Below are 26450 nucleotides of genomic sequence, written 5' to 3' on the forward strand. Positions count from 1 at the left end.
TCAAGGTCTGTACGGAGAGTACGCTTGATAGCAGCAGTTTGTGTTAGGTTATATGCGCAGGTGTTCGTACTGCTTGTTATATTAATTTACTTGGAATTTTAAAACTAAGTAAGTATAATTTACATGATATGTTTGCAATTCAACTTAATGTATAATTATTTCACCTTTTTTATTATATTTTATGTTATATTTTGCTATTTTAAGTGTAAGTTGGCACGTTGTATGTATTTTATTACCGAAATTTAACACTGTAACCTTGACTTTCAGGTAAAAGAGTTCATTTTTTGTGTTATGTAATGAACCGATTTTTAAACCATGTTTCGAGAGATAAAAGAATATTTATGTATATTATATACGTAATAGTGATACACGTTTATTTTATTCTATTATTTGTTATGTTATATTTGCTTGTTTATATTACTTAACAATAGTTTAAACCTTGAACATGTAATTTAATATCCTGTCTGTATTTTTTTTTTTACAGAACTATATAACCATGGTGTTGGAAGAATACAAAGAAATTGTGGCTTCTGTAGCCGGTATAACAACAATAGCACAGTTTTTCTCACCAGTGTAAGTTAACACATAAAAAATATTTTTTTTTATAATACAGAAAATATTTAACATCTTTTGTTTCTGAATAGATAAAATTATATGTGAATTAAATTACACGTCCAAACAATAAAATATCTAATTTATGTACAGACATTTTGCTGAACATAAATTTTATAAAAATAATATATAAGTATATTTTTCTCATTACTTTTCTAGTTCTATATAATACACAAAGAATCTATAAACATAAGTTTAACTTCCCTAAATTTTTAACTGTTTTAAAAAGAAGGTAAATTTGTAATTAGGTTAATATTTTTTAAGCTTATAGTTAAACGTGACCTTTCTAAATGGACTACATAAAGTTCCTGTGTTGACTGTTATACGTTTCCTAGTTACTTAAGTCGAACAAGTTCATCATCTTAATTTTTTTTTATTCATCATTGCTTTAATATTACATTTTTATATTGCCATGATTTGCATCCTGATGTCATGTGAACATTCATTGTAGTAATGTAAAAAAAAATTGTGTAATAATATCCAATAATTTTTTTTGGATATTATTATTTACAAAAGTAGTAAAAATCATACTAAACTGTTTAATTCAATAACCCTTCATTTTAACACTCAGCATTCTACTAATTCAGTTGTCTTGGATAGAAGTTAAATTTCAATTACAAAATTTTATAAATGTGCTTGTGGTATCAGCATCTATTTTGCTTCAATGTAAAAAAAGAAAATAAAGAATTGGTTTAACTTAATAATTATGAATAACTAAGAGGTGAAAAAAAGAAATCCTATATTTTTGAGAGTCTAAACATGATAGAAATTTCTTAATATTGTTTCTTTGAATTTTTTTTATTTTTTCAAGAAATAGATTTCTCACTTGGTTTATTAATTTTTTTTTTCATACAGACATTTTGTATAAGCTAGCTTATTCATATTTTAAATAATTTGAACTAAAAATAAAATTATAAAATAAATACAGTTAAAGATAAACTGTTCTAAATATTAATAAAAGTAATATATTTTTAATTCTTTAAATTTCAGCATTTAGTCATTTTTTCAGAGGGGGGGATGTAGTATATGTAGGGATGTTGTATGAAGGGGGAGAGGAGTCTATTTTTATTTTTACTGTAGGTTCTATTTTTCATTTCTCATCATTAATTACTTGAGATTTTTAGAATACAGATTTTTTTTAAATTTACATATTACTTTTTTAAAAAATATGATAATTTGTGATTAAAAATCAAAAGTTCTTTTTAACTAAAATTATGTATCTATTACTATTTTCTTACAAATGCATTTAGTTATCAAAAAAGTGGACAAGATGGTTAATCTTGGCATGGGTTAGGCTAATGTTGATTGTAGTTTGAATGGAAAATCCCTTTATTAGTACTTAAAAAAATTACTTCAAATTATGATAAAAGCATTAAAAATACCTGTATTTTTTAACAAATTTTTTTTTGATATTATTATTTACAAAAGTAGTAAAACTTACTAAACTGTTTAATTCAATAACCCAGTAACTTCATTTTAACAGTCAACATTCTACTAATTCAGTTGTCTTGGATAGAAGTTAAATTTCAATTACAAAATTTTATAAATGTGCGTATGGTATCAGCATCTATTTTGCTTCAATTTAAAAAAAGAAAATAAAGAATTGGTTTAATTTAATAATTATGAAATATAATTGGTAGTTTGTGATTCAGGATATTTATATTATTAAGTTTTAAAGGGAAAAAATGGGTTAGGGAGATATTGATGTGGTGTATCAAATTCTATTTCGATTTACAGAATTTTTTTTTATACATGTTTTCTTCAAATGTAATATCAGCGCAGAATCCTCTGATAATAATTATAACATTAACAACTTTTTACTACTTTAAATAAGAAGTAAATAAAATTTTATTTCATTAATAACTTATGATTTTTTTCATATATATTTTTTTTATTATTATTATTGAATTATTATTTATTGTAAACATTTTTTTACAATCAGAAATTAATAATTATTAATAAATCAAGAACAAAACAAAAGTAATGAAATGTAGTAGAAATAACAAAGATGGACCACTGAATGTGAAAATAGGAGGAGAAAAGATTATGGAGGTAGAAGAATTTTGTTATTTGGGAAGTAAAATTACTAAAGATGGACGAAGCAGGAGCGATATAAAATGCCGAATAGCACAAACTAAACGAGCCTTCAGTAAGAAATATAATTTGTTTACATCAAAAATGAATTTAAATGTCAGGAAAAGATTTTTGAAAGTGTATGTTTGGAGTGTCGCTTTATATGGAAGTGAAACTTGGACGATCGGAGTATCTGAGAAGAAAAGATTAGAAGCTTTTGAAATGCGGTGCTATAGGAGAATGTTAAAAATCAGACAGGTGGATAAAGTGACAAATGAAGAGGTATTGCGGCAAATAGATGAAGAAAGAAGCATTTGGAAAAATATAGTTAAAAGAAGATACAGACTTATAGGGTACATACTAAGGGATCCTGGAATAGTCGCTTTAATATTGGAAGGACAGGTAGAAGGGAAAAATTGTGTGGGCAGGCCACGTTTGGAATATGTAAAACAAATTGTTAGGGATGTAGGATGTAGAGGGTATACTGAAATGAAACGACTAGCACTAGATAGGGAATCTTGGAGAGCTGCATCAAACCAGTCAAATGACTGAAGACAAAAAAAAAAAAAAATAAATCAATATATTTAAATTTAAAAAAAAGTTAAAACAAAAAAAGGTAATGAAGTCCGATTCGAACCGATGTGCCTTCCCCTTGTAAGATCCAAATATTTCATTAATTAAAATTGTATTTGTCTATAACTGTAAAACCAATGAAAATAAGTACCACTTATGATATATTATTTAAAAGCTCTCAATGGGCTTATTACTGCAAGAAAAAGTGGGCTTTTTGTTTGACATTTTTGGTCCAGTCAATTGCAATCAAAGGGTGAGGTGCACAACTAGATGTTATAACAGTCCTAAATCCAAAATTTCAACATCCTACAGTTAATCAATAAAAGACCCTGAGTTACTCTGGGTTTATCTGGGCCCTGAGGGTCCAGGTTTCGGTTAGACAGGTCGACTGATATATATATATATCACCTTTAACCTGATTTTCAATCCCATCAGGTACTCATACCATCTCATCTCATCTCATACTCATGCCATCTTGGTACTCATACTTTTTTTTTTTGTAAATTATAATTGTTATTAAATTTATTGAATAAAATTGCATCAAATAGGGCCAACTTTTTAGTTTAATAATTATTCTAATAATTAAGTTTTTATACCCCAAAAACCAAGGGGTTTGAATGAAATCCAACTTAAAATATCAATTTTTTTTTAAACTTCAATTTTCAAGTTATAAGATCTCACTGTGTCTTATGCATGAATGTAGACAATATGGAAAATGTTTAATTAACATAGGTTCTATGTAACCTGATTTAAGAATTTTTTAAATTTGTTGAATTATTTATATTTTCTGATAATTTATGTTTTCTTTGTTTTTTTCAACTTGTGTCTGTTATTAAAAATGTGAGGTAGGAAAGTATTTAAACAGGATCTAAGTATTTTTATTGAACAGTTTAATCTTTTTTGCAATTTCACTAAATATTAGATTATTAGGTCATTAATTTTTTAAAATGTCATGATAAATTTAAATTAAAAATCTGTCTTAGATAATGCCGGTAATGTTATGCAACTCTTTACTGTTTTTTTTTTTTTTATCTAATGCTAAATTCAAAATGATAATTTCTTAAAAATGGTTCATACAATCGTAAGAGAATTTTAATGTACTTATAGATGAATCAGTTCAAAATGGAGTTTTACGTTCTAACATATTCGTAAATTTTTGTTTTTTCCATTAAGGAACTGTTTTCCTATTCATTGTTTGCTTTTAGTTCCTAGAAATAAAGCATTTGTTGTTGCATAATTTTTTTTTGAGCTGGTCTATGATTGTTAAATGCTGTCCATTAACTGGAGAGATCTTTGGGCTCTCTTCTGAGTAGGATTTTTTGCTTTCTACAATTCCTGTTTGGATAGATCATGTTTCTCATTGTGCCATCCCTTCTTCTTTTCATTGGTCCTTTTTTCCATTTTAGGCTTTCTAGATCCTAGTTGTCCTGTACTAAGAATGCTAGGATCTGCCACACAATAAGTTCATTATCTGATGTTATATGCCTGTAAAGTGATCTGAACAGTAGTTAGACAATAAGCCTAATGACAAAAATGATCATCAGGTACATACCACAAATCCCTCATAAAATACAAAATAAAATTTTCAGTAAGTAATGCCGAAATCAGTTAGGTCAGTAAAAATTGTTGCTAGATTTTTGTTAAATTGTTGTTTTTTTTTTGCTTGATGATGTGTTATATAGGCTTGTGTGTGGGAGGGTTATAGAAATGGAATTTTTTAGTATACGAAAAACGCCATGCCCGACCAGGATTCTAACCCAGAACCTCTGGATGAAAGGCTGAGATGCTACCACTCTGTCTTAGAGATAAATTTCTTTTAATATTTATAAAAATAAATTACCTATTCATCCATTTTTATATATCAGTCTATTTGATTACTACATTTGTTTGTCTTTGATATCTTATCAACTTTTGTTTTAATTTTATTATTATATTATACATATTACAGATGTGTATATAACTTATTACAAATTTTATCAAATTAATAAGTGCCTTTTTTATTAAATCTACTACATCAAATATTACAATTGCTTTTACTTTATATTGTTGCCATTTTATGAACGACCATTAAATAAATTTTCAACAATCGATAATAAAAAAATGAAATTGTAACATCATTTTATAGGCCATTGAAAGACAAAAATTTTTGTATAGAAAGATTCCAGCTAAAAGCCAAAACACACATACACAGTTGGTCAGACATTCAAATTCATTTACATATAACTATGGTTTTAGCTCCTTATCTCTTCAGTAACTAGATAAAAATGTCCATTTATACTTGTTTTATGGAGAGATACATTTTTTAACATGTGAAATGCTAAACCTGACTGGTAACTCCAGTTTTTAAAGGGAATCCTTCAGTACTGTAAACAATACAAAATAACAGCACTTGACCAACCAGTGGCCAACTTTTGTAAAATTGTTATAAAAAAAATCTGAAATAAGCTAAGATGATTTTGATCAGCACGATCAGTTTGGTTGATTTCATTTATATAAAATCATCTTCAAACACAAAAACTATATTGGTAGCCAATATCGTTGCCGAAAGTTTTTTTGTCTTCAGTCATTTGACTGGTTTGATGCAGCTCTCCAAGATTCTCTATCTAGTGCTAGTCGTTTCATTTCAGTATACCCCCAACATCCTACATCTCTAACAATTTGTTTCACATATTCCAAATGTTGCCTGCCTGCACAATTTTTTCCTTCTAACTGTCCCTCCAATATTAAAGCGACTATTCCAGGATGCCTTAATATGCGGCCTATAAGTCTGTCTCTTCTTTTAGCTAAATTTTTCCAAATGCTTCTTTCTTCATCAATTTTCCACAACACCTCGTCATTTGTCACTTTATCCACCCATCTGATTTTTAACATTCTCCTATAGCACCGCATTTTAAAAGCTTCTAATCTTTTCTTCTCAGATACTCCGATCGTCCAAGTTTCACTTCCATATAAAGCGACACTCCAAACATACACTTTCAAAAATCTTTTCCTGACATTTAAATTAATTTTTGATGTAAACAAATTATATTTCTTACTGAAGGCTCGTTTAGCTTGTGCTATTCGCCATTTTATATCGCTCCTGCTTCATCCATCTTTAGTAATTCTACTTCCCAAATAACAAAATTCCTCTACCTCCATAATCTTTTCTCCTCCTATTTTCAAATTCAGTGGTCCATCTTTGTTATTTCTACTACATTTCATTACTTTTGTTTTATTCTTGTTTATTTTCATGCAATAGTTCTTTCGTAGGACTTCATCTATGCCGTTCATTGTTTCTTCTAAATCCTTTTTACTCTCGGCTAGAATTGCTATATCATCAGCAAATCGTAGCATCTTTATCTTTTCACCTTGTACTGTTACTCCGAATCTAAATTGTTCTTTAACATCATTAACTGCTAGATCCATATAAAGATTAAAAATTAACGGTTATAGGGAACATTAACGGTTATAGGGAACATCCTTATTGGACTCCCTTTCTTATTACGGCTTCTTTCTTATGTTCTTCAAATTATCAAATGAATAATTTTACAACACTTATTGCAAGGTATATTAAATATAAAACTATAAAAGAGATTCTTAAGTAACCTCATCAGAAATCCTCAATTTTAAGGAATTTTTGTAAAATTCCCTTAGTAATTATTATACATTATTTACATTTATTCTATTATTATTTTATAACTCATCTTTCGTTTTTGCATTCTTTTTAATATTTTTATAAAATTAAAATAAAATATATATATATATATACTAGATTTTACTTACATGGGAAATTTTTAGAATAGTTTTTCTAAAAAAAAATATTTAACACTTCTTAATCACTTCACATGTAAGGCTTGTTTTGCACTCCTGAAAACTTAATATTCTATTTAACTCTATATCTTTCTAACAAATATCAAAATCTACCTTATTTGACTAGAACCATCTACACTTCCCAAAAGAATAACCTGCAAAGAATTGTAAATTGTTTCATTCTCAAGGGTTTCATAATTGATGATGATGCAATTTCCAATCTTAGAAAGCTGATAGTTAGCTCTACATAGCTGTCGAAACCCTAACCAAAATGATGTACATTTTATAATTTTTCGAAGCTAATTTCAAAAGTGGTCTACGTTACATGTTAAATAACTTTTGAATAGTACTTTTAAAAGACTAAAAACAAAAATTAGCAAATGCTTCAACCTCAAAATGATTTAGTTTTTGGTATGAGAGTCACTATAACCCATCCCCCTGTGGGCAGGGTTAATGAAAAAATTTACATTGAAAGAGTAGGGTTGTGATATCATTTTAAAGGGCACCGAAAAACAAAAATTTTGTGTTAAAAAAAAATTTGGACTATGACAACTCAGCCAGTTAATATTTTTTGTAAATGCTCTACATTACACTCCTTAAATAGTTGTCTTGTAAAGAAATTTTTATATCCCACTGGTTTTCTCTTGAAAAAAGTTTTATTAAACTTAATGGGAATGTTTTCCTTTTTTTTTGAAATGTAAAATACAGAGATTTCAACAAACAGGTAGACATTTAAATTTGTATTCATATTATTATTGTTCATTAATATATTATTTAAAACAAATTTAAATATGGTTGATAACCTTGTAAGAACTCGTATTGTTTTATTTATGAGTTTTTTTAGTCGCCCACTTACATAATTTATTTTATCATTGTAGTTGGTATAACGTATTATAAATTATATAACACACATGGGGTACACATTTAATGTATGTGTGTGTGTGTATATTTGGTTTTCTATGCAGACATTTTAAAGTAATCTATTAATTTAAATTTGATTTACTTAAATGCCTATTATGTTTTAATTTAAACAAATTTGATCTTGTGCCAAGAATAATCTAATAAAATAAAATTGTACCATTTGTCTTTGACCTCATTATATTGTACTGTTATGTTGGTTTAGAATATAAATTTTAAATTTCTTATCTACTTACATTCTATTGCAAAACTTAATAAGAGTTAAATAGGTACCACTTCCCTAACACTCTTGACTGTTTCCCCCTCCTTTTCTGGTTTATTTTAAAAACAATCTGATAAAATTAGTTGATAAACTATTGCTTTTGTTTATTTTTAAGGATTCTTTTGAGTTTTTTTTTTAAAGTATTTCTATTTCTTGTGTATACAAAATATAAGCGGTGTATACAGATTTTTTATGATTAATTTTTTTTTCAAATAATTATATTTTATATATAGTTATATACATTATTACTATTTATATTTACATTATAAACCTTAAATAAATGTTTAATAAAGAATGGTGTAACAGGTTAAGGAGTTATGTATTTGCCAATCTATGTAGTCTATTTTCCTACTGGTTGGATTATTATATATAATATATTATGACTTGAGAAAGCAGAAGAATAATTTGTTTCTTTACAATACCTATATCAGACTTTTTTTATGACTGCAATGCGTATAAAGCACTTGAGATGTAAAATTTATTAGTTGAAGTTGATCTCTTTGAAGGTAATGATGTTTATATAAAAATAAAGTTAATCTCTATGAAGAAAATATTATCTATCAGATGTGCTCAAAGTTGTTTTCCCTAATCTAAAAAGAGTTTTATTTTTTTTGTCTTCGGTCATTTGACTGGTTTGACTGTATTATAATATACTATAATTAATTAATGCATGTATATAATATACATTTGTATATGAAATACATATATATTTTTCACTTTCTTGTAAACACGATAACTGCCATAATTTTGCGCCAATCACTTACAAATTGTTTCTTAAAAATAAGTCCCAAAATCTCAGTCGAGTTTGATAACTCAAAATAACTCAAAAACAATTAGCCATAGAATGTTGAAATTTTGAATTTTGGACTGTTGTAACATCTAGTTGTGCACCTCCCCTTTTGATTGCAATCGACTGGACCAAAAGTGTCCAAAAAGGCCAACTAGCTTTAATAACTGCGTAATAAGGCCTCACTGAGAGCTTTTCAACGATACAGTATATCATAACTAGTACTTATTTTCACTGATTCCAGAGTTATAGCCAAATAAAATTTTAATTAATGAAATATTTGGATCTTACAAGGGGAAGGGAAGGCACATCGGTTTGAATCCAACTTCATCTCTTTGTTTTTTAACTTCTTTTTTAATTTAAATATATTGAATTATTAATAATTATTAACCTGTGATTGTAAAAAAATTTTACAATAAATCAATAACAAAAAAAGTTATTTACGAAATAAAATTTTATGTACTTTTTATTTTTTTTAAATGTGTATATGTAATTTAATAAACATAAAGGAAGTCATCTGGTGTCCATATCAGATTTTTTAAATAAAGTATAATTGTGTTGAGTTACACAAAAACAGTTATGTTGTTTGGTTTAATAAACATTAATAATGTTATTTTTAAATAATAATGACTAATTTTTTTCAGTAATGTTTCCACATTATAATCTATCATAACTCAAGAATAAGTTTACATTTTTCATTTTATAAATCTCAGATTGATTCTTGTGAGTGTCAAACATTAATACGACAATTCATTTTTTTATTTTGTGAACTCATTTTGATTTTTTGAGGGAATCTCAAGAGATATTTTATTTAAGACTGGAATATATTTAAGCATAATAAATTTAATGTCAAGTAGAAGATAGTCATAGCTGTACCCCAATTACCTCTTCCATATCTAACCTAATGGCCAAACTAGTAGTTGTCTTTCTTATTCAAAGATACCAATTTACTCGCCATTTTATTCATGAGGCCTGGTTATCTACAAACCGTTGCCCCATAACCGATACATGAAATCATTGTGATAAGGCAGGAAGAACAAAAATGAATCTAATAATAGTGCCAACTCCATATTCAGTTTTTATGTAGAAACAAAATTATATTATATGCTCCAACGATCATATTTTAAATTTATATCTGCTTTCTGATTAGATGCTTTCCCTATCTACTGATTTAAATAATTCTGCAAAAAATATAAATTAACTTATATGCTTATAAATAGTTGATTACTCCATCAGCATTTGATCCAACAAGTAATTTATTTATAATGCGTACAGTATTTATGATTGATACCATTCCCATGAATGAAAAGCGTCTGATGACTCAGTAACTAAGCAAGTGATGTGGTTTCCCAAAAATTTTCATAACCAAGTGAAACATATTGTTTTACATCATGCCAAATACATTATAATTCAGCTTATGTTTAGACTACAAGTAAAATTTTTCTATTACTAAGAAATTGCTTTATAATAAACATCATTACTCTGAGAAAAACAATTTTGATTTATATCTAACATTATTTAGATGCATTAAATCCATGTGAAAGACTGAAATCGGTAGTTTAACGTATCAGATGTAATATGTGTATTTTTGATAAAAACTCAAATGTTAGATATCTACTGTATTAATATTTTTATAAAGTGACATCTCCAATAATTTATCAGTCATTTTTTTGTTTTAAATTTGCTAAATTAAAATCGTTATAATTTATGTTAAAAATAAAAAGTTGTTGAGGAGATTGTTGAAAATTATTGCACTATTTTACATCATCTCTTATCTATTATTGTATTTTTTTACATAGTAATATATATGTAACACTGATAATTTTTCGTAGAAAACACAAATAATGATAGTAATTATAAATTTAAAAATTCTTAGTAATGTGTCTTTAGTACTTAAAAAAGTTGATTATCATTGTATTAAATGATTTGAATTTATAATCATTTTAGTAAAGTGTAATTTTTTTTAGTTTTATTTTTTTTCTTATTAAGCACATCTTAAATAAAAATGCTTAAGTTGTGCGTGTGTTTGTGTGTTTTATATATATGATTGATTGATGAGTGCTAAATTGCTCAATCACTGTATTAATGTCATTTAATAATTAAATAGACAGGCATTTTATAAAATTGTTGTGGAAGCATAATAAGGCCCTTTCTCATAATTTGAACAGTTGTGTTGTCTTGTTTAATAAAGGTGGATATTGTAATTTTTTAGAATATTGAAATTATTCCTTTTAACAAAGATTACAAATTCATAAATATAAATATATGGAAAAAAAAATCTTCTTAATTTACTAAGTATTGGTCTACACAATTTAGACTTGCACAAAAAACTATTATCTTGAAAACTTGTTCTGACTTTTTGAAAAAACCTCAAGCAATAATATGGTTTAAACTGGAGAATATATAAGCGTTATAAGTATTTAATATTCATGATAACCTTCGCATTTCATTTTTATTGTGCTTAAGCAAAACATGCGTTGATTTTTTTTTCAAATATTCAATTTGATCATACCAAGAGATTTTATCAAATAAAACATCCAGAAATTTTGCTTTATATGCAGTGTTATTAGTAGATGTGTAATTTTTAAACAAAATTGTAGTCAAATAACTAGATATAAAAAACTGGCCCATCTGAAGTATAGTAAAATATGGTAGCAACATTTTAAAAAACAAAAACCATAGTGTAAATTCATCTCAGCATTCTCTTTACAGGATTATTTAGTGAAGAACTTTCAAGGCCAAAAGAAGGTAATTTTTTTTTTACCTCCGGGACCACCGTAAGTATTGCTTCAGAGGATGAGATGGATATCGGTGTAGCGTGTGAAAATGCCATGCCTGACCGGGATTCGAGCCCGGGACCTCCGAATAAAAGAAGATACTTACTGGATACAAAAATGTTTGGTTAATAGAAACCCAACCACCAAAGAACACCGGTATCCATCGTCTAGTATTCAGTCATATAAAAATAACGTAGTATCCTTTACTAGGATTTGAACTTAGAACTCTCGACTTCTCTCGAATTAATGAACTGTGACCCCCTATCACTGTGTGAGCTGGGTTTGAACTGATCGATTCGAATCAATAGAATGAGTAATATTACAAAAATAATAGAATTAAATTTACGTTAAATAAAATAATATTAAATAGATTTTAATAATAATGGGCTTCCCATGGGGACTGAATATGAGGCTAGAGTGGTGAGAGGATACAAGCACCTCGTTCTAGTCTAAACCAATCATCACTATCAATTGTTAACAAACGGAGTGTCACTGAGGTGCAGTGGGGTGCTCATATATCTCTGCAAACAACTGTCCAATTTTTAAAATTCAAATGGGGTATTTGTTAGTAGGTTAAAAGCTAACTTTGGCATGAATTAGATATATTATCATTGATCTAACAGACCACAGTTATTCAGAAATGTTATATTTTTGTAACCAATCTTCCAATTTTCAAAATTCAAACTGGGTTTTTTTTGTAGTATAATGCAAAATCGCAATGGAACTAAACCAGGAAAATGGTTTTTTTTTTCAGTCGTGTTTTTTTAAATATTTATTGCTTTTTTTATAGTTATTTTTATATTTAATTTATTCACTTTCATGTGTTATATTTAAAATAATTAATATGGACTTCACTCAAATTAATTTTTTATTTTTAATTAATTGAATATTTTGTAATGCTGGTTCTAATAAAAGTTTTACAATGGTTTCGCTTAATACATTCATACAAAAACTGGGACAGTTCTTTTATTATTCATGGAGTAGACATATCTACTTACTTCTGTATGTAATCTTTATAATATATTTTGTACCAATCAGAATAATGATTTATTATTTTATTTGGCAAATTTTATTGATGATTTATAGGGAAAATATTTGTATTTAATAAATTAAACTTTTTATTGTTTTTTAATAGACTGTTTATTTTTGTGTTGTTTTACAGGTTTATATGTAAAGATATTGTACAGAAAGGCAGCACAAAAGATATTGATCCGATGCCTTTTATCGGTGGAATGGTCATGTAAGTACCGAGTGTAATAAAATTAATTATTCAATATAGAAAGTATATTTAGCATCACCATACTTTTATAAATAAACACTTGAGTGTTTTCATTATAATGATTTGTAATAATTATGTTCAGTGAAACTTCCCTTACCGGTCGCTTCCCGATAATACCAGACAACTTTAGATTCCCCAGTTGTTTTATGATGGTATTAATGGTTAAAATATTTCTCAATAACAAGACCTAAATAGCAGCGGACGAGTACAATGAATTTACTTATAAACACTGTTCAGTTATTTATTAAAAACATACAACAGGAATAAAAATTGTAATTTTTCTTGTTTCATTTTATACTCAGTGTGAATAATTTGTTTATCTGATGTGAATTACATCACTTCCCACGTTGATGCTGAAGTTATGATTTCAATCAATTCATTACCCATCATGAACGCATCAGTTAACTGTGTTTGAGTACATTGAACATGTGTAATATTTTTCTTAAGATAGATAGCACTATATTTTTTATTGTAGTATATTTTCTATACAACTGTTTATGTTCAATTTTGTGTATTTTATAAAAATCGTTACAACCATCGTTATTGCAATTCAAAATATCTGAAAAACGTAAAAGCTTGACATTAAAAGAAAAAGTAGCAATTATATAAGAAAAAGAAAAACTCAAGTGTGCGTGATATGACAAAACGTTTTGGTATCGGGAAAATTCAGATAAGTAATATCTTAAAAAGCAATTTTATATACTAAATTCTTGGACTAAAAATGACAATCGATTAAGAAAACATGCATTTCCTAAAACATCAGACTTAGCGGTTGACAGTTAGACTTATGAGTGGTTTTGCAGGGCTCATGCTAATAACATTTCATTCTCTGGAACTTAGATATGTAAGAAAGCCCTAAAGATTGCTTAAGAATTCGGTTACAATGATTCTAAAAATCAAGAGGTCGATTAGATAAATTCCAAATTAGACATAATGTTTCATTTAAAAACATGTTTGTGATGAAATGTCTGGAGCTGTAGATGAGAATTTGGTATCTGAATTAGAAGTTAAACGAAATATTTGTGTATAATGAAGGAAACATTTTTAATTGTGGTGAAACTGGTCTTTTTTCCGGGCTTTGCTCGGTAAAACTGTATGTTGAAAGAGGGAAAATACAGTGGGGAAGAAATCAAAAGAAAGACTGACTGTTATGTCGGCTGTGAATTTGTCAAGTGAATTTAAAAAACCATTAATAATAATAGGAAAAGGAGTAAAGCCGCAATGTTTTAAGGGCATAAACATAAATTCATTAGAAATTGAACGGTATTCAAATAAAAAATCTTGGACGTCTGGAGACATAATGGTAGACTGGTTGTTTAATTTTGATCGTAGAATGGGAAGGCAAAATAGGAAAGTCATACTATTCTTGCAAAATTCCAACCTAACATTAGCTTAGAAAATGTAAAATTGTTATTTCTTCTCCCAAATACTACTGCAGTATGTCAACCGCTTGATCGGGGGATCATTTACAACTTAAAAGTTCAATACAAAATAAAGATGTAGTGGTACTTTTTGTCAACAAGAAATGAAGTTACAGATGTGAATGAGGTTCCTAAAAGCATTATTGTTGGATGTAATTTTATGGATTCATTATGGCAATGAACCAGGTTATTACTATGACAGTGAGAAATTGTTTTGTAAAAACCAATATTAAATTTCCACAAATTAACTTCAATTCCAACATTGAAAATTTACTGAACAAAATGAAAATTCTGTGGAACAGAATGAATTACAAGAACTTATTTAACCATTTGGAAACCACAAAAAGTACCAAACATTGATGACGCACTCGACAGGACATTATCGACTTACATCCGTGATGTTGCTGCCTCTGATTTGAATACTTTCAAAGCAAATGACAATGACGGACAATGATGAATCTGGATTTACTTTCACAAGTAAGGAAGCAACAGAAGAGGTTAGAAAATTAAAGCAATATTTCTTTCAAAAAGGATTATCTGAAGGTGTTATTTTAATATCAAAACTCCAGTAGCTTATTGAAAAATAATATCTACCAGGACGCAGTTCAAACAAAAATAGACAGCTATTTTAAACGATTTATGCATAAATAAACTGGTTTTTTATTTTGATTTTTACATTATTTTTTGTACATGTGTTTTGATTAATTTTCTTTTTTACTGTAGCTTTTTTGATTATGCCTAATATTTTTATAGCTTACATTGTTTTTATTCCATTGTAGTATAGTACAGTAATTTTATTCTCTTATTTTATTGGATGATTACTGTAGTAAACTATTATTTTTTTTTTATTGAAATTTGAAAATAGAGGACAGTGTTCTATTTTCATAAAAGCAATAAAAAAAACTTGAATTCTATAGTTACTTAAATTAGCAAATTTTTTTTAATTTACACAAAATAAATACATAATACTGTTGTTCTTTTATTCATAGTGTTTTATCTGTTCAGTAACCGAACATTTTGTATTTGCATTTTTCTGAATAGCAAATGCCTCTAAATAATGGACAGATTGTTGTTCCCAAGCTGTGTTCAGTATTGGGAAGTTTTACTAATAATATATTTGTCAATTTATTTAATTGACAAATTAAAGCTTTTTTTAATTAAAAAAAGCTGACTAAATGGTTATTGAAATAAATTGGGTAACAAAAATAAAGAGAAAATAGTTACAAAGATTTCTGCTTAAAATTGAACACTAGATTGTCATTTTACTCTCTCTGAGTAGGGAGTTCATTGCACCTTCCAAAAATTAAAACCCGTCAGCCGCATTCCTACTAAACCAGTCAGCTTTCAATGTGCAGAATTGCATCAGGAGACAGACACATTTACCTTGCTAATCTTTTAAGAAATAACGTAATTAGAAATAACATTTCAAAATCTGATTTACAAAAGATCAGAACACATTCTAAGATTATGAAGTACCATAATAAAAAATTATATATAACGGTCAATAAAACTTAAATATCCAACTGATAATAAGAAAAATCCAGCATCAAGGGGCCAATGTCCAGGCTCTACAATTATTAGGAGGAATAAAATATCCCCAATAATCTTGCGTTCGGTTGTCTTTTTGATTATTAGATAATTGTCATCAGTATATCCTGACAAAAAATTATGTATAACAAAAATTATATGGATTATATGCAATGGCATATTAAGCCCATTCTCACCGGTTATTGTATATTTTCCTTAAAATTTACTGATAATGCATATTTTCACTATATTTACAATATTTTTCAGTAGGGTACCTACTTAATAAATGAAATCTTAAGTTGTAGCCAGCCAAACCTAGCAGCCGCATGTCTATTTTTTTGGTAGGATAATATTATTATGAGGCCAAGTAAAACACAGACTCAATACGAGACAAGGACGGACGATACCATTCTGCGTCGCGCAGAGTTACTGCAGCACTCCTCCGACTGGGCAATTAAATTACGCATTTTATTGTTGATGCATTCATTGCATCAGTTTAGTTTTTTATTTTTTTTGTAAAGTTTAATGTGTACCATGTCTCCCGAAAAAAAAGTGTCTCTTGTGAATAGCTGACTATCCTGGAACATTTGCATATAACAGAAATTTTTTATATTGTTGAGTTTGCGAGAAAAATATTTTGTGCACAAAAAGTTTCAAATAGACCAGCATGTCAAGACAAGTCTTCATATCGCAATATTGCAAAAGAAAGGCCTACAACAACTCGTAACAGCGGCAAGTAGCAGTGATTTTACTTCCAAAGATAAACAAAAAGACCACTTTACCATGGATTTATGTGAAGCATTGCTTACAAGTAATATTCCTGTTCACAAACTTACAAATCCTACCTTCAAAGATTTTCTGCGAAAATATTGCTTGAATCAAAATACACCAGATGAATCAACATTGCGTAAAAATTGCATACCAACAATTTACCTGCATGTTCTAGAAGAATACACAATCAACTCAAGGATAGCATTATTTGGAATTCAGCTGATGAAACTACCGACACTTGTGGCCATTACATTGCAAATTTAATTGTTAGTGCATTAAAACTAGAGCCCTCTTCTTCGTATTTGGTGGCCTGCAAACACCTTGAAAAGACAAATCATTCTACGATCACCAGATTTGTGAATTTGGGTATTAAAAAAATATTTTCTGAATCTTCTGCTGATGAAAAAGTGTTTATATTTCTCTCAGATGCTGCTCCCTATATGATCAAGGCATTTTATCCGAACCTGATTCACGTAACGTACTTTGCTTATGGAGTATATCGACTTGCTGAAGAATACAATCCACATTTGGGAATGTAAATAAACTGGTTTCATCAACAAAGAAAGTGTTTCTTAAGGCACCTGCTCATAATAAGACCTATAAAGAAAAACTGCGAAAGGTTCCTTTACATCCCGAACCAGTGGTAACTCGATGGGGAACGTTTATTGAAGCTGTACTGTTTTACAATGAACATTTTGAAACAATTTTAAAGGCAGTTTGTCAGTCCAAGGAAGCATTTAACGATTCTAGTATAAAAAAACAGTATCTGTGATTTGCACTCATTTTTCTCACATACCTGCAAGTATTAAAAAGCTTGAAACTCAAGGTTTGGCGTTGACTGAATCTGTTCAGTTAATGAATAAAATCCACCAAATGAACTTCACATTGCCAGAGGTATTCCTGTGTAATCTTAAAGAAAAATTTGAAAACATTTTGAACAATAACCCAGGCTTTGAACCTTCATGTCAAATTGATAGTTTTATTAATGGGATGGGTGAACTTTTGCCAGAAACAATATGTGCTAATATTGGACCCAAATTCAAATACCCCCCGGTTACCTCAGTGGATGTGAGGCGATCCTTTTCCACTTATAAAAATATTTTGAGTGATCCAAGACACAATCTTACTGAACATTTGGAACAGTACCTGATTGTTTACGTTTACAAAAGTAACAAAATGTTAAATAATTGTTAATTATTGAATTTATCGTTATGTTATTCAACTACTTACTAATTGTATGCTGATTTTGAAATAAAAAACTAAAAATTACAATTTTTTTGTTATTTAAAGTTGCATATTTTAAGCATTTTTCATGCATATTTTACACATTTTCATGCATATTTCAAGCTTTTTATATTGCATATAATCCGGTCTCTACCAACAATATAAAATAAATATTTGTAAGAGTGTTTTTAGTATATGTGTAAAAAGTACAAATAACTATCCCAATCAAAAACATTACTTTAGCTTATAAAAAAATGTATATAACCAGAGTTATACAACTCTGTCAGCTTTTTTTACATATGATATCATTAGTGTCAAATATTAATTAATATTTTTACAGTCAATATTTTTAAAAGTATTTTTGTTTTTTTTTTTATTACAGGTCAGTTCTTATGTTACAACATGGTTTGATTTTAAATGATCCAGCAATGATTCCTGTTAATATATTTGGATTTGTTTTAAACTTCATTTATTTTCTTGTATACTATTCATATTCTAATGAAAGAGTACGTATTAATATAATCATTTTACGTATGGTTATTTATATGTTTAATTACCTATTATTTAAATAAACTTGGATTCTTCAGTCATCCAATTAGAAACAAATAGTTTCTTTTTTCATATTTTAAATTATTATCAGTTAGAAAATTGACTGACCTCTGGTGGAGTGGTAGCATCTCTTCCTTTAACGTGTAAGATTCTAGGTTTGAATCCCGGTCAGGCTTTGAAATTTTATATGCTGCAAAATTTATTTTTCTTTTTCTGTTTAGCTTTTGGAACCACTGTAAAGTATTACTAAAAAGGATGATATGTATGAATGTAAATGATATGTAATCTTTCAAGACTTGTCAGATCTGATCCAGTCCTAAAAGAATATTATGATTATTTTTTGTTTTATTATATTATTAGAAGTTTTGGTACTTATGTATTAACGCCACCGCAGTTACAGCTTTAGGTTATGTTGACTTCATGTATTGACAAATCGTACGTATATCAAAATAACCTAACTAAATATAACCTATGCTTGCTAACCTTTTATAATTAACATTAAATATGCATAATATATACAACTTATTAATAATATAACCTTAATGTTACAGCACCGAAACCAATTGACTACGTTGTTTTTAAATAAAGCTGTAGCTGTGGTGGCGTTAATACGTAAGTACCGAAGTTAGCGAGCATAGATTATATTTAGTTAGGTTATTTTGATATACGTACGATTTGTCAGTACACAAAGTCAACGAAACCTAAAGCTGTAGCTGCGGTGGCGTTAATACTAAATACCGAAGTTTTTTTAAAGATTTATCTCTTAATAGATCATCAGCAATTTTATTTAGAAGTGTTAAAAAGATTTATGTGACAGTATGTAAAGAAAATTATCAAATATGTAGAGTTGCATTTATTGGATCCTTCACAATTCTTTCCTACTCGCATGACCTTGATCGAACAGCAGTATTTGGTAAAAAATTACATTACAGTTTTTCCTCAATCTCTTTACCTGAACCTTGTGATTTTATTCTATTCCCTTGAACAAGAAATTAAAGGAAAATGTTTTGTCGATCAAATGGGAAAAAAAAATCATAAATTATGTCAACACTTCACTATATGTTGTCAAACTTCTAAAAATGTTTACAGTAGTGGGGGAAATTTTTGGGATATGTGTATCAAATTAAAAGGAGAATTATAAAAAGTTGTTAAATTAGTATTTTATGTAAACATAATAAACTATTTTTTAAAAATTCCAATTTTTTTTTTGGATCCTATCTTGTATATTAAGCATTTTTAATATATTAAACCCTTATATTATTTCTTTATTTTACAGGATTCTCTTCACGGAAAAGTCAGTAAAGGTGTTGCACTTGTGGCTGTATTATTAGGTTACGTACGATGGGAATATGAAGAAAATGTAGAATTTAGATTTGGTATAATCGTAACAATGTTAATGTTGGCATTAGTCGGTGCACCTTTATTACACCTCGGTGAAATTATTAAAACAAAAAGTACTGCTGGTCTTCCATTTCCATTAATATTATCTGGTACTGTCGTCACATTTTTATGGTTATTATATGGAATTATTATTAAAAATATATTTATTCAGGTACGTATTATAAAATAATTCTATTATTTAAAAAAAAATCTAAATATAAATAAAGAACTACGTTATTAACCTAAAATAAAATGGCCATTTTAATTTTTAAATTAAAATCATCAACTGAGAAAATAATAATAATGTATGAAGCATATCTGGAAAGTAAGTATTATTCTGTTGTTAAAAAGTAACCCGTCGGGTTGATCTAGCAGTGAACTTGTACTCATAAATCAGCTGATTTTGAAGTCAAAAGTTTCAAGATTCAAATCCTACTAAAGGCAGTTACTTTTATACGAAATTGAATACTAGATCATGAACACTGGTGTTCTTTGGCGGTTGGGTTTCAACTAACTACACATCTCAGGAATGGTCGACATGAAACTGTACAAGATTTACACTTCATTTACATTTATATATATCATCCTCTGAAGTAATACCTTACGGTGGTTCTGGAGGCTAAATAGAAAAATAGAAAAGAGAGTTGTTAAAAAGTGCATAACTTTCAACAGAATAATTTTATTGCATGGAAGAGCATATACCTTAAAATACTTTTCTACATTATTTCCATAATTAATAAGGTACTTTTCATATCTTATTAATAGGTTTTTCATCTCTTCCTCAAAGAATGGTGCCACCAGTGAAGATAACCACTACTGTACAGCATTTTTCATATTGGCGTCATTGTCATAGCACTGTCAGCGAGGGATCGCTTATGATGAAGAAACAAGCAATAGTCGCTTGGCACCAAGTCAGGATTATAAGGAGAGTGCTTCAATTGCTCCTAACCAAATTTTTCAATCAGACTTTGTATTTCACTAGCAACGTGTGGACAAACACTTTCATGAAGCAACAAAATCGCACTCTTCTCTTGTTTTTTATTGCACAGCGCAGTTTTTTGTGAGTATTGCAATAAAATGAATCATTTGTAGTTTCACTTCTTAGCAAGAAGTCGACCAACAAAACCCCCTATGCCAGAAGACAGTTCACATGATTCTTCAAATTGAAAAGGCAGTTTTGAAGTTTTGTTTACAGCTCCTAATAAGACCAGATTTTGTGTTACGATTTCATATAAAACTGTTTGTGAAATCTCAGGGAACTCAATACATAGTGAAGAAATATTAAAACGTAATTTTCTTTAATTTCATCCACTCGCGTAATGAAATCATTATTCACAACAGAAGGCCGCCCAATCCTTATAAACATTAGTGAATTCCTCGTTAAACTCCCACATCCACTTTTTAACCATTCAATTATTCTTACTTTTTTTTCACCAGGATTTTTACTAATTTACTCACAAATATTAGCTCTTTGGATATTTATTGTGTTTAAAAGACTGATAACTGCTCCAATTTCAAGTAATCAGTGGGATCCTCAGTTGATTTTTTTATTTTAAACGATGATTAATTATCTGTGAGCAAACATCGCTGTACTTGTAGTGGCATCTATCAAAAAACAACGAATGAGGAAATGTGGTACACATGCTCTGAGCTGCAATTGTAGTGCTGCAGCAGTGGTAGAAGGAAATTGTACTTACTTTCCAGATACACCTCATATTAAAAATAAATATAAATAAAACAAAATATTCAATTAAAAAAAAAAATAGAAAATATTAATTCATTTATTATGAATTACTTTAAAATGAGTATTCATAATTGATAAAGTAGTATTTTCTTGTAAAAATTTTTAAGGATTGTTTACATGCCTTATGATGAAAAGTAATAAATATTTCTATTGATTTTTTTTTATCAAGACACAGGTTTTTTGCCTTTTGCATTACTTATAAATCACTGTTTATGAAGAGTATTTTGTTTGTAGGTGTATCTCTATTTTAAACAAAATAAGTATTTTAAAATTAAAATGTTAGTAAGCTGATGTAAGTGTAATGAAATATGACACAAAGTAGGATAATAAGAAATTAAATTTTAGATAAGGGTGTATAATTTGTCAAAATTTTAAATATGTTGTTATTAAGGATGTAAAATTATAAAATGAAATAATGTAGATATCAAAAGCAGAATAGCACAATACATCTTTCATACAAAGAAGAAATCTACTTATTCAGAGTGATTCACAAGAACTTCACGATTGTAAAATTGAAATAAAAATACAAAATATAATTTAGCTTTGTATGTTTTAATATGTAATTACAGCAAATATAATGTAATTTATTGACATAACTTCTTCTTTTAGTAACACATCAAACAAATGTTTCAACATTTTCTATACACTGTTATATGTCCCATCGATATTGCATTGCTGCTTGCAGTGTACTGTCTGGGATCGCTCTGATTTCATCTTGTATGGAGGTCTTGAGTTCATTAATGTTATTAAACCTATTCATGTACATTCTAGACCTTAGGTACTCCTAGAGAAAGTAGTTACATACAGACAGATCTAGAGATCTCAGTTACACGTGGACTGTGAAGAGGAAGTATGAAGCCATTTAGGATTCGTATTAAACCAGTAACAGAAGTTTGTTTACTGTGCTCAATAAATGAAAATATGCTTTGACAATAATTAGTAGGACTACTTCATCGGTAAATAAGTTAACTAAAATTTGAAATTGCATAAAAGTTACCCGATTTGCTTTGTCAAACTCACTTAGATTTTGGTTCACCATCATTTTATAAAAATAAAAATTCAAATCTTCATATAGAATTCTTTTGAAATCACTGTGAGATAAAAGTCTGTTTTCTAGTTGAGCACTGAGGGCTTTTCATATTGCCTGCCTGATTCGGTCAATGTTTGGAAGAATTCTCAAGGAGTGCTCAGGACCTGATGGTTTGTTTTTATTCCAGAAGCAGTAATTTTGAAATTTTTATCCACTTATATGTCAAGGTTGATATCTTATTTTTCTTTAAAAATCATCAGGCTCCTGAGAGTCACCTATATAAAATAAAGATCTAAGAATTAAAAAATAATTCTTACGAATTTTTTGTGGTAGTAAAACATCAAAAATAGAAAAAGCAGAAAGGAAAAAAATAGAGAACTTTGTAATGTGATGTTATTGGAGGACGTTGAAAATTAAATGGTTCAATTAAACTTGAAATAAAGAAATCTTAAGACAAGGAAAGAATAAAAATTTGTGGCAAAATTTTGTTTTGCCAAGAAATTATCATCTGAGTTGGTTGGCCATAGAATGAGTGTTCATAAAGTCGTAAAAACCATGTATAAAACAAAATATGTAATGACAAGAATAATTTAATTATATGACATGGGTAACTAGCAGACTATAATTTTTACTTTTTTTCACTACCACGTCACAATAGCCACCTTGAATGTTGATGGAGTTATCAACTTGTTCAGTGCAACTTTGCTTAGAGTTGCTGCTCTGATGTTACAGGTTCTGTCTTCGATATTTTCTTTCGATTCATCCAAAGTATGCGGGTTGTTTTTGAAAACAACACTTACAATAATTAAAATTTTTTTCCTCGTAAATAAAAATTTTTTTCTGGAGAACATGTAGGCCATAGCCATAGGAAATTCATGGTCATTGAAAATTTCATGTAACAAGTCCATAGACGATTTGTAGATGCAACATCAAGCTCCATTATGATGTAACCAGCAGTTTTGCTCTTGCAGTTTCAATTGAAGCTATAAAGTTTATAATAATTTCTGAATAACATCCTGCATTTATTAACATTTGTTTTAAAGAATGGGTCCATCAACTCTTTGTCATGAAATTATATACCACTTATCATTTTAACCATTAATGTATCCAGTAAGATGAGACTACGCTTCATTTAAATAAAAAACATCTTCCAAACCACCTCGAATGAAACATTTGAACTACCTTTAATATTGAATTCATCTGTTAAGTAAGGTTCTTGGACTACTTGAATTCCATACAGACAGAACTGAAGTTTTTTATAATCTTGTGAACAATCTTGATCAAAAGTCCAGTCTGTTGAGAAAGTGTCCTGATCCATTTAACTGGAGAACCTAAAAGTGACCAATGAATGTCGTGCAAACTGTCATCGTATAACACTGATGGATGACCACTATATTTATAATCGGTTACATCTACTTACATGAAATCTAGACCCTAAATGAAAAATAGTTAATTTTCTAGCCATAAAAATATTCCAGCTTTAGAATTTGATCAAGTGATTAAATAATGAACCATAATAAATATATCCTGGGCTTGTGTTAATTGTGTAATGTTAATGGGCTTGTTGAACTGGTGTGAGACTATTAACACAGATGGAGCGACAATGAATCATGCGATCTGTACTATTTGTTTTGATCTTATCTAGTATAGTGTCAGGAAATTATAGTGCCTCATCAAGAACCCTGTAGTAGAAAGCTTACAAGTGCAGGATCGACAACTGTTTCGGGTTGTGTGACTATTAAGGCATTATATAAAAGTGATAATGTACAATATACAACGCAGTAAATATGTTAAAATATTAATTTAGAATAGAAAATAATAAAAAATAACATCAAACCATTCAAAAAAAAGTTGATAACAAAGTTGTAATACTTTCCTGCCATAGATTGTTTATTCTTATGTAGTGGAAAAATAATTATACATGAAAAAGGTTACCTAAGATTTCTTTTTTGTGGGGTAATTTATGATGAAGTTTTGTTACAAAATTATCATTATTATTGTATGTTTAAAACCAAAAAAAGTTTTAAAGATTCAAAAAATCAGTTTTTCTTTTGCTCCTCCACCTCCAAAATCACCTTCCAATAAATAATTTTTATTTTTTTGCGTTTATTTTGTTAAACGGAAGAAACTAAAAAAAAGTTCCACTAAAAAATGTACATCCAATTAAAAGTTATCTAAGATTTTTTTTCTGGGTGAGGGTGAATTATGATGAAATTTTATTATAATATTATCCCTAAAGTTTATTGTTGTTAAAAGTTTAAATAAACTAAAAAAAGTTCTGAAAAAATGATATTTTTAAACATTGATAAGGCTCCCCCACTGTTAATATTACCCCCAGAGTTTTTATTTGTTATTTTTTTGGATCACTTACAGTACTACTATGCCTAGGAAAAATTTTAAAAAATTAGTTAAAAAATATAGCTTAAATAATAAGATAGTTTTGTCAATTTTTGGGAAAGGGGTAATTTTACAGAAAATTTTTTTTTAAATGTTAAGATAAGCATGCACACATGTAATGAACTTAATATAAAGTGGTGTTATATTTGTAAAACTTTGAGAAAATTGATCCCAAAGAAACAATCTATCCTACCCCTTGGAGATACTGACCCCAAAATTTTAACAAAAAATTTCTCTATATATAAAAGTCTCTGTGCCAAATTTCAACAAAATCGGTTTATTCAGTCAAATTTTATTAAGCTTCAAACATGTCAACACACCTATATACATATGTACAAACGTTACTCCTTTTTTTTTGTTTTTTGGGATCCCTAAATCTTGAATTGTTGAGAAATTGCAAAAACCCATTTCCATTTTTTGATTGATTATCCTACTTTCTTTCTTGCAACACAGCTCAAGAGCTATGATGCCAAAAAATTAAAATTTCTTGGTAGGAGTTTTTTTATATTTGTTGTCAATTTAAAAAAATAACCATTTTAAAAATTAAAAGATATTTTTCACTTTTTAATGTATTTTTGAAGTCAGTTGTTATATTTGTTTTTTTTTTATTGTAGTATAATTTATTTGTATATGAAATTGAATTTCTAGAGTATATAATAATGCAATACAAAACAAATTTCATAGTTGTCAATTTTAATTAATTTTCTTGTTTTTGCAGGTGCAAAATGTTGTAGCGTTTACATTATGTGCTACACAGTTGGCCTTATTTGCAATATATCCAAGTAAAAGTAAAGATGATGAAAAAAATGCTAAGAAGAAAAAATTATGAGTTAATAAGAAGACCCATTAGTTATTATAATTATTATTATTTTAGTAACTATTTTTATCGTAGAAAAGTACTTAAAAATTAGTACACAAATACAGATAAAATGTTATAGTGCAACTTATATATCATTTAAAATTTACGACTAATAAAATTAGTCACAATTCCTTTTTTTTTTTAATTAATTCATATATTAATGGAAGTCAGAGAATAAAGTTCCCCGAACTATTAAAATTTTTACTTCTTGAATTTGCAATCTTCTATTTTAATATGATTATTTATTTACATAAAATTTATGCATACTGTGATTTATTGTAATAAAAATTACAAAAAATCGCTAGACTAATTTTTGTAATGGATATATTATTTAAAAGCTTATACCATCATAATAATGGAAATAAAAAAATAAAAAATGTATATCTGACTGATAATTATGTTTGTTAACATTGACAGGTTTGAGAAAGCTATTTGATTTCAATTTAGTTATAATTTTATAAAAATAATAAAAAAATTT

The 26450-nt window shown here is 28.1% G+C and overlaps 1 protein-coding gene across 1 annotated transcript; it reads left to right on the plus strand.

The window, feature by feature from the left end:
- The first annotated feature begins 11 nt into the window (after window positions 1-11).
- On the plus strand, window positions 12-26153 carry LOC142333752 (sugar transporter SWEET1). The gene is made up of 6 exons (XM_075381222.1): window positions 12-108; window positions 485-573; window positions 12954-13031; window positions 18396-18519; window positions 19839-20114; window positions 25832-26153. Exons 2-6 carry the CDS (start codon window positions 497-499, stop codon window positions 25940-25942), a joined length of 666 nt encoding a protein of 221 aa, XP_075237337.1. The 5' UTR covers window positions 12-108; window positions 485-496; the 3' UTR covers window positions 25943-26153.
- The last annotated feature ends 297 nt before the right edge of the window (window positions 26154-26450 follow it).

This window comes from Lycorma delicatula, chromosome 13 (assembly GCF_047948215.1).
Source record: "Lycorma delicatula isolate Av1 chromosome 13, ASM4794821v1, whole genome shotgun sequence".
Classification (NCBI taxonomy): Eukaryota; Metazoa; Arthropoda; class Insecta; order Hemiptera; family Fulgoridae; genus Lycorma; species Lycorma delicatula.